Here is a 19,153-nt window from a genome sequence, read left to right as displayed (position 1 = left end):
CTGAAGGAGAGAGCAAAACCAATTTCCCCTTCTGTGGTTTTCATACAGGGGGCCATGAGGAACGCGAAGTATTAATCATATTGATAGGAAGGAATTTAATTTGGAGTCTTCGCAGAAATATGCTGAGTAGTCAGCGTTCATTTGAAATCTTTCTAGGCATAGTTCAACCTCCTAAAATATAAGGATTCACTATTTGTTCAAAGAAGTGACGTATTTCACTCTTCACAATCTCTTTCCTGTTTTTTGGGGGGTTTTTGTACTTAAAAAAAAAAACACTTTTGACTTGGCTGGCAAGTTCTAACCTCCAGTTAGAAACAATGAGGATGTTTAATAATAATAATAATAATAATAATAATAATAATAATAGCATTTATTAAGCGCTTACGAAGTGCAAAGCACTGTTCTAAGCACTGGGGAGGTTACAATAATAATAATAATGGCATTTATTAAGCACTTACTATGTGCAAAGCACTGTTCTAAGCACTGGGGAGGTTACAATAATAATGATAATGGCATTTATTAAGCACTTACTATGTGCAAAGCACTGTTCTAAGCACTGGGGAGGTTACAATAATAATAATAATGGCATTTATTAAGCGCTTACTATGTGCAAAGGACTGTTATAAGCGCTGGAGAGGTTACAATAATAATAATAATGGTATTTAATAAGCACTCACTACATGCAAAGCACTGTTATAAGCGCTGGGGAGGTTACAATAATAATAATGGCATTTAATAAGCACTCACTATGTGCAAAGCACTGTTATAAGCGCTGAGGAGGCTACAATAATAATAATAATGGCATTTATTAAGTGCTTACTATGAGCAAAGCACTGTTCTAAGCGCTGGGGAGGTTACAAGGTGATCAGGTTGTTTAATCATTTTTTGGTGGTAAATACAAATGAGCAGATATGATACACCATGCAACCATAAAACAGACTGATAAACTAGACACTGATTTCATTCCATCTTAATACTTCTCAGAGACAGTCAGGGAAGAGCTCTCATCCTTAGAAAAACGTTAATATGGGTAATTTTACCTTTGTGTCATAATTTTGAAGGCATCTGGGAGGTAGCAGTCTGTATTCTCCATCTGGAAAGGATCGGCATCACAAATTTTGTCATCTGTTCTTCCATAGTTTGCACTCTCAATCATGATGACATCACTTCCTGGGCACCGAAGGTCAATGGAGTAACCTTCACAAGACAGTTCTCTTCTAACTAACCCAAATGGTAATGCTGCCCGGCTGAAACCTAAAAAAAAAAAAATTAAAAATTAAAGCACTCATTGAAAAAGAAAAATCTGAAGTACGCACTTTTAACTGTTTGTGCTTCATGTCACAATGAACTGTGAGCCTCACGTGGGACAACCTGATCACCTTGAATCCCCCCAGGGCTTAGAACCGTGCTTTTCACATAGTAAGCGCTTAACAAATGCCATTATTATTATTTTTCTTATTATTATTATTAATGAAACTTCCACTGCTTAATGAAAGTTGGTCCTTGGTTGGCTTTAATGCTTGAACTTGGAACATTCCCCTTACACAGGACGGCTTAAGAAAGTTTTTCAGTTAAATCAGACCTAGCTGTGTCAATCTATTTCACTGGGTCTCTGAGATAATACCATTTTACAATGATTTAAGTATATAATAACTAATTTAATAAAGATCTAATTTTTATATGCCTCTTTTAGCTCCTGAAAAGTTTGGTCTGCCCACAGTATCTAACTCAAGTTTCTTTTTTATTCTGTGTATTTTTCCTTGCCCTCTAGGTAGTATGAGTATTTTAAGTGCTTAGTACAGTGCTCTGCACACAGTAAGCGCTCAATAAATACGATTGATTGGTTGATTGATTGATTGTTTGAATGTCCCTAATGTGTATGCTGCCAATTTGTTGTCCTCCCCTTACGGTCTTTAGATTGTGAGTCCCTTGAAGTTTAGGGGACACGTTTAATCCCCATTTCTGCATTCTTCACTAATGCTTATTATGGTGCTCTGCACACAGTAAGCATTCATACGATTAAATACTAATCTACTATTATAATAATCAATTTTTTCTTACTTCATATTTCAAGGCACATAAGTATGTGTGTGAGTTCAGTGTGTTTTTATCATCTTTTAAATTTCTTTCGGCAGATGCATACTGAATTAATTACAAACTCAACTTACCGTGAAATTTTTATGGCAAGTAAAAAGAATATTAAAAAAACATCATCAACTCACCAATTTAGCTGATTCCCTAAACAAAAGCTTCCAGGATTGAGATACCTATTTCACTTTCTTTTGTTAATCCACCCAACCTAATATTGTGTATTGTGGGTGATTAGTAAATATTATTATATGGGAGGATAAATGCCATTTGAAGTCTTAAAAGTATACTATTTCAGTCATTCAATCATATTTATTGAGCGCTTACTGTGTGCAGAGCACTGTACCAAGTGCTTGGGAAGTACAAGTCGGCAACATATAGACAGTCCCGACCCAACAACGGGCTTACAGTCTAGACGGGGAAGACACACAACAAGACAAAATATGTAGATAGGTGTCAAAATTGTCAAAACAAACAGAATTAAAGTTATATGCACATCATTAACAAAATAAATAGAATAGTAAATATGTACAAGTAAAATATTTCAATTGACATATTTATTTTGGCCAAGGTGGTAAGGAATTTGATGGTGCACCTTTGAAACAGCATTTTTTTTTAAATGACCAATGTCACGCAGATATTGTTCCTAAGGATTGAAATGGTTTGGGGGAATTATAGTCCATTACATATTCACTAATGCTCCTGACACTTTCCAACATCCAATTCCTGAAAGAAATTGTACCCTAATGGGAAACAAATGAACTTCAAAAATTTGGGGGGAATTATAATGAATATTTTTTCCTGTTACTTCTACTGCCATGAAGCTCTGCTTTTACTCTTATCACCCGACAACTTCCCTGTGCTCAGTTTCCTCATCTGTAAATGTGGATTCAGTAAACCGATCTCCCTTCTTCTTAGATTATGAGCCCCATATGGCACAGAGACAGTGTCAGGCCTGATTGTCCTGTATCTAACCTAGCACTTCGAATAGTGCTTGATACATAGTAATCGCTTAACAAATGCTATTATTATCATTATTATTATGAAGACTCTATTTATTTATTTTATTTGTACATATTTATTTTATTTATTTTATTTTGTTAATATGTTTTGTCTTGTTGTCTGTCTCCCCCTTCTAGACTGTGAGCCCTCTGTTGGGTAGGGACCATCTCTATATGTTGCCAACTTGGACTTCCCAAGCACTTAGTACAGTGCTCTGCACACAGTAAGCGCTCAATAAATACGATTGATTGACTGACTGATTGTATAAATGCCCAGGGTGTTCAAGACCACTAGATATAGTGTATTGTACTCTCCCAAGCACTTAGTACAGTGCTCTGCACACAGTAAGCGCTCAATAAATACTACTGAATGAATGAATGAATGAATACATTAAATATTACATATTCTAGCTGCCTTTGCCAAATTTCCCTACCAGCTGTATCAAAAATTGATTGAGAGAATTCTAGCTATCTTTTCAGATCAGAATTCCCTACGGTGTTTTCTGGTGTTTTTTTTTTTTTAATGACATTTGTTAAGCACTTACTATGTGCCAAGAACTATACTGAGAGCTGGAATAGATACAAGATAATTGAGGTGGACACAGTCCCTTTCCCACATAGGGCTCACAGTCTCAATCCTCATTTTACAGATAAGGTAAACTGAGGCAAGGAAACATTACGTGAATTGTCCAAGGCCACAGAGCAGACAGGTGGTGGACCAGAATTAGAACCCACGTCTTCTGACTCTCAGGCCCTTACTCTTTCCATTACACCACTTTTTTCTTTTCTAACACAACAATTTACAGATAGGAAACTGAAGGAAATACTACAATGACCAACAGTAAAGAATCTCAGATAAAACTATTAAAAAATAGTGCACAGCGAAGATATAGTTTTGATAGAAAACATTATTTAGATTGCATCACTTCAATAGGTTAAAATCCTTGCAATATAAATGAACTGGAGCATGGAGCAAATCTTATCGCTGTTGAGGCTTTTCAACATCTTGATGTTGATTTGCATACTTTTTCATATTTCAAACAAACAACTGCTCTGCTTAGTTGACTAGTTGATTACTTCTGAAACAAAGAAGATCTATTGAATTCATAAAGTAGGGTGCTAATATGGCAGGGACAGAGAAAAAGAGAAAATGGCAGGTTTTGGAAAGTAACCACTTCAGTAAAACAGGCCCATGGCTAACAGCACATTCCCAAGATTATTCATTCATTCATTCATTCAATCGTATTTACTGAGCACTTACTGTATACAGAGCACTGTACTAAGTGCTTGGAAAGGACAATACAGAAATAGAGATAATCCCTGCCCACAATGGGCTCACAGTCTAGACAGAGGGAGACACCAATATAAGTAAGCAGGCATCAATATAAATAGAATTATAGATATATATACACTTATTCATAAGGGCTGTGGGGCAGGGATGGGGGGAAGGGCATAGGGAGCGAGGCAGGGTGATGTGGAAGGGAGACGGAGCTGAGGGAAAGTGGGGCTTATACAATTCTAATTCCAATATTACCAAAATATTTATTCTAAACATTATTTGTCATCTTTTTTGTCATCCCCACCTTCAAAAGCCTTATTAAAATGACACTTCCTCCGAGAAGCCTTCCCCGACTAAGCTTTCATTTTCCTTACTCCCCCTTGTACTTGAATTTGTACCCTCAATTTCACCTCAACCTCGGCTCCACAACACTTTCACACATATTGGTAATGGACTTTAATGTCCGTCTCCCTTCTTGACCGTAAGCTTCTTGTGGGCAGGGAACAGGCCTACCAAATCCGTTATACTGTACTCTTCCAAGTGCTTAGTAAAGAGCTCTGCATTCATTCATTCATTTAATCGTATTTATTGAGCTCTTACTGTGTACAGAGCATTGCACTAAGCGGTTGGGAAGTACAAATCGGCAACATATAGAGACGGTCCCTACCCAACAATGGGCTTACAGTCTAGAACACAGTAAGTGCTCAATAAATATGATTTTTCCATTAACAACATCGATCGCAATGGGCATCGTGTAATCCAATCCACCTAGCAAAACCAACATTGAAGAAAGTACTAGTGGGAGATCTGAGGAACAACAACAACAACAACAACAACAATCAACAAAAAATCTATACAGCAGCTTTGTGCTTTGTAAATATAACACCTGCCAAAATGTGGTGCTTAGGATAAAATGAGCTGCTTTATTCCATTTTCTCCTCTTTCACCACATTATTTTAAAGACAGTCTTTATTTCCGAGTTATTAAACCTCAAGTAAAGACTCCCTGGGCTTCAGAAGAATATTGGAATAAACCACTTGTCAACAGGTGCAGTGACTTTGGGCTGAACTGCATTCGCATTCAGGTGATAACTCCTAATGAAGAGATGAACTACAACAGGCTGGAAATGTGAAAGCACACCACCAGCATTGCAGACTTGGATTTTGCATCATTTCAGGCTTTTCACAAGTTAAGTATGCTGCTCTACCAGCAATTACTGTTGTCAGTGGCAACTTTATATTTCAGCTGCAGTTGCACCAATTTCCATTTTGAACATTATACCTAGCTTGTGCGATGAATCTCCACTCGTGGTGCTGCCAAAGGGAAAATAACATTCCAGCCTGAGACTATTCTTTATTTGGCTGCAATCCGAAGACAAATCCCAACTTTTCTTGCGTTGTTTTTGTTAATTGCTCACAACCTAACCCTGGCACTGTTCATGCTGCCTGGGGTCTAAATAGGTGTCGTGCTTACTGATTATCTAGGACCTCTTCTGTACTGAGGCTGTGACTTCATGCGCGATCTAAACATTAACTCCAGTCAGTCTATTACCAGCTGCAGCATATGCTGCCTCTGATTCATTCCTGTTTAGATATGTTAATCAGATTCTTTCCTAAAATGGAAATGAGAAAAATATTTAGTAAAGTGGGAACATGGCTTCGGCCATGCTGAACAACTGAACTTACAAACAAGCTTCATGGCAACATAATTCCACTTCATGTTTTACTTCTTAAGACTTTTAGTTGAAAAGTGTGAGTTCATTAGGTCTGATGTAATAAAAGAAACTATTCCTCCCATATCACACTCGAAGTTTAATGTACTTTTGAGGAACTGGCAAGATATTTTAAAGCAGGGCACACATCTTAAGGGATTTTAAGTGAAATTTACCAAAACACCGGCACGTAAATAAAATAGCTGGCGGAATGGCTCGACCTAGTTGTTATCGTAGATTTAAAGTAAACTTTGTGGGAGGTGCAGTATGCCAAAATCAATTATGTACAAGCTTGCAAAGTGCTATTCTCTGTGCCATTTGCTACCACAGTGTTTTAGTTCCTTGCTTAGGTCCATTTAAGAAATCACGTACTTTTAAAAAGGTAGCTAAAATTAATCAAAATACAAAAATCCCAATACTATTTTATGAAATATCAGCATTCATTTCTTTTATTCTGTCAGTGTTTTAACAAAAGTGCACTAAGCTTAGGTTATAAAGATTAAGAAACTATTTCATTCATTCGTTCAATCAATTGTATTTATTGAGCGCTTACTGTGGGCAGAGCACTATACTAAGTGCTGGAAAGTACAAGTTGGCAATATATAGAGACGGTCCCTACCCAACAACGGGCTCACAGTCTAGAAGGGGGAGACAGACAACAAAACAAAACATGTGGACAGGTGTCAAGTCGTCAGAACAAATAGAATTGGGGCCAAATGCACATCATTACAAAATAAATAGAATAGTAAATATGTACAAGTAAAATAGAGTACAAACATATATACAGTACAGTGCTCCGCGCATAGTAAGTGCTCAATAAATACGATTGATGATATACAGGTGCTGTGGGGAGGGGAACGAAGTAGAGCAGGGGGATGAGGAGGAGGAGGAGAGGAAAAAGGGGCTCAGTCTGGGAAGGCCTCCTGGAGAAGGTGAGCTCTTAGTAGGGCTTTGAAGGAAGGAAGAGAGCTAGTTTGACGGATGTGTGGAGGGGGGGCATTCCAGGCCAGGGGGATGATGTGGGCCGGGGGTCGACGGCGGGACAGGAGAGAACGAGGTGCAGTGAGGAGGTCAGCGGCAGAAGAGCGGAGGGCGCGGGCTGGGCTGGAGAAGGAGAGAAGGGAGGTGAGGTAGGAGTGGGCAAGGTGATGGACAGCCTTGAAGCCGAGAGTGACGAGTTTTTGCTTGATGCATAGGTTGACTGGCAGCCACTGGAGATTTTTGAGGAGGGGGTAACATGCCCAGAGCATTTCTGCACAAAGATGATCCGGGCAGCAGCATGAAGTATAGACTGAAGTGGGGAGAGACAGGGGGATGGGAGATCAGAGAGGAGGCTGATGCAGTAATCCAGTCGGAATAGGATGAGAGATTGAACCAGCAAAGTAGCGGTTTGGATGGAGAGGAAAGGGCAGATCTTGGCAATGTTGAGGAGGGAAGAGCAGCAGTTTTTGGTGACAGATTGGATGTGAGGGGTGAACGAGAGAGCAGTGTCGAGGATGACACCAAGGTTGCGGGCTTGTGAGACGGGATGGATGGTAGTGCCAACTACAGTGATGGGAAAGTCAGGGAGAGTGCAGGGTTTGGGAGGGCAGATAAGGAGTTCACTCTTGGACATACTGACTTTTAGATGCTGGGCAGACATTACCACTTTCCAACATTTTTCTCAGCAAAGAATAGTAGATAAGGGGAAAAAAATGGCCATTTGCAGCTTAAGCATAACATTTAAAATGTGACATCTTGAGGTTAAGGACTATTTATAAACTCATTTTTACTTGTTTTTGTTGTTTTTGGGTATTTTTAAGTGTTTACTATGTGTCATGCACTTTCCCATGTGCTGCAGTGGATAGACGTTTATCAGGTTGTACACAGTCCCTGTCCCATGTGAGGTTCACAGACTAAGTAGGAGGAGACTAAGTAGTAGGAGAACAGCTATTTAATCCCCATTTTACAATTGAGGCAACTGAGGCACAGAGAAGTTAAGTGGCTTGCCCAAGATCATACCACAAGCAATTGGCGGAGCTGGGTAAATCTACCAGATAAATCCTTATAGGCATATAGAACTGTTAGGGAGGAAAGAATATAGGTCATTTTAGGTTTTGCAAATACAATCAATCAATCAATCGTATTTATTGAGTGCTTACTGTGTGCACAACACTGTACTAAGCACTTGGGAAGTACAAGCTGGCAACATATAGAGACCGTCCCTACCCAACAGTGGGCTCACAGTCTAAAAGGGGGAGACAGAGAACAAAACCAAACATACTAACAAAATAAAATAAATAGAATAGATATGTACAAGTAAAATAGAGTAATAAATATGTACAAACATATATACATATATACAGGTGCTGTGGGGAAGGGAAGGAGGTAAGATGGGAGGGATGGAGAGGGGGAGAGAAAATACAAAACAAATACAAAATAGACAAAAATACATGCTTCTGTTATATGGGAAATGCCTCTTTTCCATGTGATATTTTAGCTTTTGAGGAAAGGTCCCTAGCAAGAGCATATCATTTTGAGTGTAATGTTTAGAGTAGTATCCTTCACATCTTCTTACTTAACAAATCATGAAACAGGGTGATTGAGGAGCTAGCTTCCCACCAAAAATGCAGCCATACACATTGGGCAATAACCTCAACCATATTTGTTAAACAAATACAAGACATGAAAGGATTAACCCATTATTACATCAGAAGGAGATAGTAAAACAGAACCATGTACTTCTTCTAACAGATGCCCATAAAATGTTCTAGTTCCTAAATCTCTCTCCTTATATATAGGGAAAACAAATGTACTATATAAATCAATCAATCAATCGTATTTATTGAGCGCTTACTGTGTGCAGAGCACTGTACTAAGTGCTTGGGAAGTATAAGCTGGCAACATATAGAGACAGTCCCTACGCAACAGTGGGCTCACAGTCTAGAAGAGGGAGACAGAGAACAAAACCAAACATACTAACAAAATAAAAGAAATAGAATAGATAGGTACAAGTAAAATAAATAAATAAATAAGTAGAGACACACTGGCTAAGTTTATAGGCACTTCAACTGGTGTAGAGAAGCAGCATGGCTCAATGGAAAGAGCACGGGCTTGGGAGTCAAAGGTCATGGGTTCTAATCCCAGCTCTGCCAGTTGTCAGCTATGTAATAATAATAATAATAATGGCATTTGTTAAGCGCTTACTATGTGCAAAGCACTGTTCTAAGCGCTGGGGGATACAAGGTGATCAGGTTGTTCCACGTGGGGCTCACAGTCTTAATCCCCATTTTACAGATGAGGGAACTGAGGCTCAGAGAAGTTAAGTGACTTGCCCAAGGTCACAGAGCAGACATGTGGCGGAGCCGGGATTCGAACCCATGACCTCTGACTCCAAAGCCCATGTTCTTTATGTGACTTTGGGCATTTCACAACTTCTCTGAGCCTCAGTTCCCTTATCTGTATAATAGGGATTAAGACTTTGAGCCCCATGTGGGACAACCTGATTACCTTCTATCTCCCCACCCCAGCACTTAGAACAGTGCTTGGCATATAGTAAGCACTTAACAAATACTATCATTATTATTATTATTATTATCATCAGAATTTGAGGCAATGCTAAATCCTATAGGAACAACAGAGTACCATTCAGGATAGGTAGCTGAAGGCATGTTTATGGGGAGTTAACTTATAATAATAGTAATAATAATAATAATAATAATAATAATGGCATTTGTTAAGCACTTACTATGTGCAAAACACTGTTCTAAGCGCTGGGAGTGATACAAGGCGATCAGGTTGTCCCACGTGGGGCTCACAGTCATAATCCCCATTTTACAGATGAGGTAACTGAGGCTCAGAGAAGTTAAGTGACTTGCCCAAGGTCACACAGTAGACATGTGGCGGAGCCGGGATTCGAACCCATGACCTCTGACTCCAAAGCCCGGGCTCTTTCCACTGAGCCACGCTACTAAATACTTGAGAGAGTACAATATAACAGAATTGGTAGATGTGTTCCCGGCACACAACAGGCTTAGAAATGATTGTTCCATTTTTCACTATGCGCAGGGAAAGTGTCTGCTAATTCTATTGTATTGTACTCTTCCAAGCGCTTGGTACAGTGCTCTGCACAGAATAAGTGCTCAATAAATACAATTGATTGACTTTTATTTTTTATAATTAGTCCCTTCAATATCTGTACATATATCACATACCATAACAAACAGCACAAGGGAAGCAACATGGCCTAGTGAAAAACCACAGGCCTAAAAGTCAGAGGATGTGGTTCTAATTCTGCCTCCACTACTTGACTGCTGTGTGACTTTGGGCAGGTCACTTCACTTCTCTGTGCCTCAGTTACCACATCTGTAAAAGGGGATTAAATCCTACTCTCTTCTACATAAATTCTATTGACTATAAGTTCTTTTGGGTAGAGAACGTATCTACCAACTCTTTTGAATTGTACCCTCCCAAGCACTTAGTACAGTGCTCTGCACACAGTAAGTGCCCAATAAATACCACTGACCGATTAGACTATGAGCAACATGTGGGAGAGTGGCTGTGTCGAACCTGATTATCTTGTATTTATCCCAGTGTTTAATGCATGAGTGAAGCAGCAAGGCCAGGATAGAACCCAGACTTGGGAGTCTTATGGACCTGTGTTCTAATCCTGGCTCTGCCACATGTCCGCTGTGTGACCTTGGGTAAGTCCCTTAACTTCTCTGAGCCTCAGTTACCTCATCTGTAAAATGGGAATTAAGAGTGTGGACCCCATCTGGTACAGGGACTGTGTCCAACCCGATTAACTCGTATCTAATCCAGTGCTTCGAACAGTGCTTGGCACACAGTTGGCTTAACAAGTACCATTATTATTATTATAAGCATTTATGACAAGGATTATTATATATATAATATATAATATAATATATAATATAATACTATATATATAATATACTGAAGGGTATATTATATATATAATATATATAATATATTACTGAAGGGTATGTCCCCTTTTACAATATTATTATAATAATTATTAATAATAATACTGGAGGGCATGGACCCCAACATTACACCCACCCCGGAGCAAACCTACCCAAGCGCAAATACACAGAGAAATGTGTGCAAACACGTGCATACACATACAGACTCAAACGCCAAAAGTACTCAACAGACAAACTAGTACCCACCCACCCAAAATAAATACAAGCTATTTATTGTTTGGACTGAAAACTCAACAGATAAACTAGTACCCACCCACCCAAAATAAATACAAGCTATTTATTGTTTGGACTGAACTACGAACAGCTACACCTGAGTCGTGAAGACTCTGAAACTTAGCTCCTCTACATGCAGTGCCGTTGTCGTGGCAACCATTCATTACCCTTGCGTTTTTATGTTACTTTTCTGGTTTTATAGGTTCACCTTTCCCTCTGTGTCCATTTGCCAGGCTGTACCTAAATATAGTCTTAGATCGTGAGATTCCTGGGAGCCCTGTACTGGGCCCAATCCTCACTTTCGTTATTTTCCAACATTTAGTACAGTACTGTGCAAACAGTAGTCACTTAATAAATACTGAATGAATAAATATTGAATGAATGAAACTAACTCACATTGGTTACGCTGTCTCCACCTTCAGAGTATTTTGATCCTAAGACCTTCTGATCTACAGTCGAAAGAGGAAGGGCCAGCAGGCAGGCTGGTCCCTGACCCGTCATTTGATACTGATGAAACTCCTCCAGGACCATCATCATCATCATCCATCATATTTATTGAGCGCTTAGGACCAGGATGGGTCTTCTGTGGCCCAGGTCTCACAGCCCTGGAGAAAGCTGAATATATCTTTCCAGACTCACAGACCTGCAACTTGGTCTGAAGTCTAGTTCGTGTGGCATAGTAGATGGACCTGGGATGCAGAAGGTCCTGGTTTCTAACAACTGGCGGAGCCACTTATCTGCTGTGTGACCTTGGGCAAGTCACTTGACTTCTCTGTGCCTCAGTTACCTCATCTTTAAAACGGGGATTGAGATTGTGAGCCCCACATGGGACAACGGACTGTGTACAACCCAATTTGCTTTTATCCATCCCAATGATTAGTACGGTGCCTGGCACATAGTAAGTGCTTAACAAATACCGTAATTATTATAATTATTACTAAGTCTGATGCCTTGGGTTGCCACATTCTACAATTATGACTTCCAAAGACCATGCTGGCCTTTTTTCATCCATTTCCTCTCTCTTTATGTGTTAGACTACATACTTCTCTTAGGTAATAGAATTTGGTGACAACTTTAAGTTCTGAATGCCAAGGAAGTCATCATCATCATAATCAATCGTATTTATTGAGCGCTTACTATGTGCAGAGCACTGTACTAAGCGCTTGGGAAGTACAAATTGGCAACATATAGAGACAGTCCCTACCCAACAGTGGGCTCACAGTCTAAAAGCTGTGATAGTCCTCTGCTTATGTGCAGGGTTTCTGTGACTTGGGAGGCAGAGTGGACTAGTGGATAGAACATGGGTCTGGAAGTGAAAAGAGTCTGGGTTCTAATTCCAGCTATACCACAAGTCTGCTGTGTGACCCTGGGCAAGTCGCTTAACTTCTCTGTGCCTCAGTTACCTCCTCTGTAAAATGGGGATTAAGATTGTGAGCCCCATGTGGGGCAGGGGCTGTGTCCAATCTGATTTGTTTGTATCCACCCTAGGGTTTAGGACAGTGCCTGGCACATAGTAAGCACCTAACAAATACCACAATTATTATTACTTCCATTTTCCTCAGGTTCATCAGCAGACTATAATCAATCAATCAACCAATCAATCAATCACTCAATCATATTTATTGAGCGCTTACTGTGTGCAGAGCACTATACTAAGTGCTTGGGAAATACAAGTTGGCAACATATAGAGACAGTCCCTACCCAACAGTGGGCTCACAGTCTAGAAGGGGGAGACAGGGAACGAAACCAAACATATTAACAAAATAAAATAAATAGAATAGATATGTACAAGTAAAATACATAAATAGAGTAATAAATATGTACAAACATATATACAGGTGCTGTGGGGAAGGGAAGGAGGTAAGACGGGGGGATGGAGGGGGGATGAGGGGGAAAGGATATAAGGATATGGGGCATTTGCCAAATGATCCATAATCATCACATATCTTCTGTAGGGCCTGTAAAGCAACAAGCAATTCCTGGAGCACTAGCTCAAAAACTTTTGATGAAACTCTTAACCACCTGAACTGGAGAAGTCCCCAGTAGATCAGAGGTGTATTCTTATGCCAGCATCCACATAGCTCATTGCATCCTTGAACGTGGTGGCATGGAATACGTTGAACAGGATTTCGTCTACACACAATGCTTCTTCACTCCAACAGTAATGGGGAAAGGTTCAGACAGGTTCTTTCAGCTCCAGCTCTTAGGAAGTGCATCACATCAAGTTAACACTCAATAAATACTGTTACTACCATTACTAACATTGCCACCCTATCTTGACACAACTATCCAATAATGCAGCATCCTAGAACCTCTAGAAATTCTAGCGAAATCTGAGTTAAATCTGCTTGGCAGTTTCCTGAGTCCTGGCCTGTTGATGGGTTCAAATACTTTTGCAACATCAGTGGACAGTGGGATTCATGTTTCCTGCCCTTTTCTGGTATATGGAGTGCTGCAACAATACAATTGCTGTATGGCAGGACCTACCCTTGTATCCCCCCAGCGCTTAGAACAGTGCTCTGCACATAGTAAGCGCTCAATAAATACGATTGATGATGATGATAGTAAGCACTCAATAAATACCATTATTATTATTATTATTATTATTACCCTTAGGTAGGTCTACTGAATAGCCAGGATAAAAAAAAACCATGTTTGTATGTCTAGTGAATGGCTGACGACTGCTTTAGTGAGGTTTTGCGTCTGCTGAGAGGCCCAAGGTCATTTCAGTGACGTTTTGACTTCCTGTAGTAGCTGTCAAATACTAGCACAGCAGTATATTTCATTCCTTACAGATGGTTTTACTTGTGCCATGGGAAGGTCTACAGGTCTCAGATGCCTGTATTAGAGAGGTCTAATGCATATAAATGATGAGAATTCACAGAAGGTAATACTGAGGTACATGTAATCTCGGCAACAACTAGTTTTAACTTGTAATTTCTGATACCATCAGATTTGAAGTCTAAAGAACATGTCTACATCAGGACAAATTGAAGCATGCGTGCCTCTCTCTTCCTTTAGGCTCTAACTGGAGATGGGAGAGGGGAAGTTGGGATTTTAGGAATGAGCATGGATGCAAAATGGGCAAGAAATCCTTTTTGGTGCCCGATCCAGATCAACAGAGCAGGAGGGGAGCAACCGAGGTCATATAAAACTACTTCTGCATTTTTATTTGCATTTCAATCACTTTTCTCCATGTCCCTCCTCTAGAATGGTCCAGAAAAGGGAAATCTAGGAAATTTTGATCCCTGCCCTTAGGTTCTTGTCTATCATGAACAGGTTCAAAGGCCTGATCCACATATTTTCCATTCCACTCTTCTACTACATACATATTAATTCATTGATTCAACTGTCTTTATTGAGCGCTGTGTGCAGATCACTGTACTAAGCGCTATGAATGACATCTTCAAATCCTGTTACTTTAACATCCAGTAAGTACTTTGTACACTCTGGTCTGTGGCCAGGATGGGGTACTGTGAAAAAGTGCAGAGACAAATTATCTGTTCCACAGCATCGGGCGATCAAGATATAGACAAAAGTATCATAGGAGTCAACGATGGCTAAACTAATTATATTTGATGATTTTAACGTTAGAGTTGGAAGCAATGACGACCGCTGACATGGAAGGCATCCTGAAGAGACATTTCAACCTTCCTTCCAAAACACCTTATACTACTGAAAATGAGTCCCTTCAAAACATGGAAAAATCTACCATTGCAAAGATGCTGCATAGTGTAGTAGAGAAAGCATGGACCTCAGAGTCAGAATGTCATGAGTTCTAATCCCGGCTCTGCCACTTGTGTGCTGTGCGATCCTGGGCAAGCCACTTCACTTCTCTGGGCCTCAGTTCCCTCATCTGTAAAGTGGGGATTAAGAATGTGAGCCCCATGTGGGGCAGAGACTGTGTCCAACCCAATTTTCTTGTATCCACCCCAGCACTTAGTGCAGTGCCTAAGTGGGGTCATTTCACTTCCCTGGGCCTCAGTTCCCTCATCTGGAAAATGGGGATTAAGACTGTGAGCCCCATGTGGGACAACCTGATCACCTATATCTACCCCAGCTCTTAGAACAGTGCATATAGTAAGCGCTTAACAAAACCCAATATTATTATATAGTAAGCACTTACCAAAGACCTTTATTATTATTAACGAATGAGGAAGTCGCCACAACAGTTAGAGCCATGGATAATGGTCAAGGACCCAGACCAGATGAAACTGAAGTCTACGGATTCAGAGAAGATTCAGAGAAGCAGCGTGGCTCAGTAGGAAAGAGCACAGGCTTTGGAGTCAGGGGTCATGGGTTCAAATCCCGGCTCCGCCAATTGTCAGCTGTGTGACTTTGGGCAAGTCACTTCACTTCTCTGTGCCTCAGTTACCTCATCTGGAAAATGGGGATTATATCTGTGAGCCCCACGAGGGCAACCTGATCACCCTGTAACCTCCCCAGTGCTTAGAACAGTGCTTTGCACATAGTAAGCGCTTAATAAATGCCATTATTACTATTATTATTATTACGGGCAAGGAGGGGCCACCCTGCCCAAATGTTTATATCTTGCAGATTTAAACCCTGAAGGAAGGTGAGTGGGCTGTCCTAGCGAACAGAGCATGGGCCTGAGATTCAGAAGGACCAGGGGTTCTAATCCTGGCTCTTCCACTTGCCTGCTATGTGACCTTGGCAAGCAGTTTACCTCATCTGTAAAATGGGGAATAAACTGCGAGCCCCATGTGAGACAGGGACTGTGTCCAACCTGATAAGCTTGTATCGACCCCAGTGCTTAGTACGGTTCCCGACTCATAGTAAGCGCTTAACAAAAACCATTTTAACAAATCAAATTGAAGCAGTTATTGAAGCATGTCACTACTCTTGCCAGCATGATCCTACCGGAACGCTCCTCGACAGTAATAACACTTAACTTCTCTGGGCCTCAGTTACCTCATCTGGAAAATGGGGACTAAAACTGTGAGCCCCTCGTGGGACAACCTGATCAGCTTGTAACCTCCCCAGCGCTTAGAACATTAGAACATTATTATTATTATTATTAATAATAATAATAATGATAATAATAATAGCATTTATTAAGCGCTTACTATGTGCAAAGCACTGTTCTAAGCGCTGGGGAAGTTACAAGGTTGTCCCACAAGGGGTTCACAGTCTTAATCCCCATTTTACAGCTGAGGTAACTGAGGCCCAGAGAAGTGAAGTGACTTGCCCAAAGTCACACAGCTGACAGTACTGAAGAATATGCTGGATTGATATTCCCAGAGAAACAACGGGGCTTCTTCAGAGAAGAGTACAGCGGAAAGCATGCGGTTTTAGCAGATTATCAGATATAGACAAGAAAAGTTCAGCAAACACCTCGATACCATTTACATAGACTCTAAAACACACTTGCCACCAACCAGCAGATGACAGCTCTGAATACCGCCTAGTAAGTTTGGCTGCCCTGGAAAATTAATCAAGATTGTGAAATTCTGTGATGACGTGAATGGTTGGGTCAGAACAAAATCTTCCAGTCTAATTCACTCCTCACTGTCACTGGTGTGAAACAGAGAAATTAACTGTACCTGGTTCTTTTCAGCGAATTTTGAGAGAGCTGAAACATTTCAAGGCCCTGCTGAGAGCTCACCTCCTCCACGAGGCCTTCCCAGACTGAGCCCCTTCCTTCCTCTCCCCCTCGTTCCCCTCTCCATCCCCCCATCTTACCTCCCTCCCTTCCCCACAGCACCTGTATATATGTATATATGTTTGTACATATTTTTTTACTCTATTTATTTATTTATTTAATTTATTTGTACATATCTATTCTATTTTATTTTGTTAGTATGTTTAGTTTTGTTCTCTGTCTCCCCCTTTTAGACTGTGAGCCCACTGTTGGGTAGGGACTGTCTCTATATGTTGCCAATTTGTACTTCCCAAGCGCTTAGTACAGTACTCTGCACATAGTAAGCGCTCAATAAATACGATTGATGATGATGATGATGATTTCTCATGGTGTCACATCCTTGTAGTTATAACATAATCTTGAAAAGTTTTATAAAATGAATCATGGCAATGATTAAGGTAAACTGACACTCCATTCATTCAGGCATTCAATCGCATTTATTCAGTGCTTACTGGGCACAGGGCATTCATTCATTCATTCAATTGTATTTATTGAGCGCTTACTGTGTGCGGAGCACTGTACTAAGCGCTTGGGAAGTACAAGTTGGCAACATATAGAGACGGTCCCTACCCAACAACGGGCTCACAGTCTAGAAGGGGGAGACAGACAACAAAACAAAACATGTGGACAGGTGTCAAGTCGTCAGAACAAACAATGGAAACATAATCAAGGTTATTATGAAACTCTGTGATGACATGAATGGTCGGGTCAGAACTAAACCTTCCACTGCACTGTACTAAGCGCTTGGGAGAGTACAGTACAACAATAAACCTACAAGTGTGGACAGGTGTCAAGTCATCAGAACAAATAATGGAAACATAATCAAGATTTGAAACTCTGTGATGACGTGAATGGTTGGTCAGAACTAAACCTTCCACTGCACTGTACTAAGCGCTTGGGAGAGTACAGTACAACAATAAGCCTACAAGTGTGGACAGGTGTCAAGTCATCAGAACAAATAATGGAAACATAATCAAGACTGTGAAACTCTGTGATGACAGGAATGGTTGGGTCAGAACTAAACCTTCCACTGCACTGTACTAAGCGCTTGGGAGAGTACAGTACAACAACAAACCTACAAATTTCCTGCCCACAATGCCTATCTCCTTTCCCCTCCCACTTATTCCAATCCATTTCCTCTCAGGACTAAACAAGTTTAGTCTCAAGACGGAACATGTCATTTTGCAGAGGAAGGACAAACGTACACACACACACAAACACCACCACCACCACCACCAACAAAAGAAACGCACATAAACGGAAATCACAAAAACTGGTTGAACATGTCAGTTTTTGCTAAACTATACTGGTTAGAAGATCCTGTTCTTTTCTTGCTACTACGCTGGTGCCTGCTGCATAAAACTAATTACGGTGGAGACCTCATTTAAATCATTCCCCCAGGCACCTCACCCAGATTCAAGAAGGTCAAAATCTTGCTTCCCTGGAGTTAAGGGCACATTGTTTTAGTCTTGTCCTTAAAAAATAAACACAATGCTAAGTAAAAGGGACAAAGTGTCTACTGCTTTAAAGAAATGGCAGCTTTCTGCTTATCAAAAACAGGGTCAACATTTCATACACATAAGCAGGATTCCACACCAAGTTTCAGGGCTGTTCTGGAACAATTTACTAACCCTAAAGGCGGGAAGCCAGATGGATCTTTTGTCCACTTAAGCAGCAGCATTTTTCTACTAAAGGAGAACTTCTACAAGGGTGCCAATTAGTGCCAACTCTGGTGGTTATTTAAATTAACAACATTGAAACTGGAATGAAACCACCCACTCATTTCTCGTAACTCACCCAGCAACAAACCAGGAGCAGCAACCTTCAACGACTGCTGACTCAAAACCAGAGGCCTTAATGAGAAAAGTCTTGTCTTCCCAAGTTGATTCCCATGAACTATTCAACTCTCACTTTAGAATCACGATGAATCCGACCTAGAGTGAGACTGCATACTGAGCAGTGCCTATCCCTTTTCAATCAATCAATCAATCATATTTATTGAGCGCTTACTATGTGCAGAGCACTGTACTAAGCACTTGGGAAGTACAAATTGGCAACATATAGAGACAGTCCTTACCCAACCTTGGGCTCACAGTCTAAAAGGGGGAGACAGAGAACAAAACCAAACATACTACCAAAATAAAATAAATAGAATAGATATGTATTCACTGTTGCCACCTGTATTTTGATACTTCTCATGGCATTTGAGATCAATCA

At 40.4% G+C, this 19,153-nt stretch overlaps 1 protein-coding gene across 9 annotated transcripts in view; it reads right to left on the bottom strand.

Annotated features, from left to right (window-relative positions):
- Nucleotides 1-19,153, bottom strand: part of ADGRL2 (adhesion G protein-coupled receptor L2) — a 240,018-nt gene that overhangs the window by 106,487 nt on the left and 114,378 nt on the right. For all 9 annotated transcript variants that reach the window (XM_038745865.1, XM_038745866.1, XM_038745867.1 and 6 more), the window contains one exon: nt 1,041-1,254. In XM_038745865.1, coding sequence (XP_038601793.1) covers nt 1,041-1,254 — 214 coding nt within the window. The remainder of the gene's footprint in view (nt 1-1,040; nt 1,255-19,153) is intronic.

This window comes from Tachyglossus aculeatus, chromosome 4 (assembly GCF_015852505.1).
Source record: "Tachyglossus aculeatus isolate mTacAcu1 chromosome 4, mTacAcu1.pri, whole genome shotgun sequence".
NCBI lineage: Eukaryota > Metazoa > Chordata > Mammalia > Monotremata > Tachyglossidae > Tachyglossus > Tachyglossus aculeatus.
Note: the sequence above shows the minus strand (reverse complement) of the source record. Positions and strands in the feature narration are given on the sequence as shown.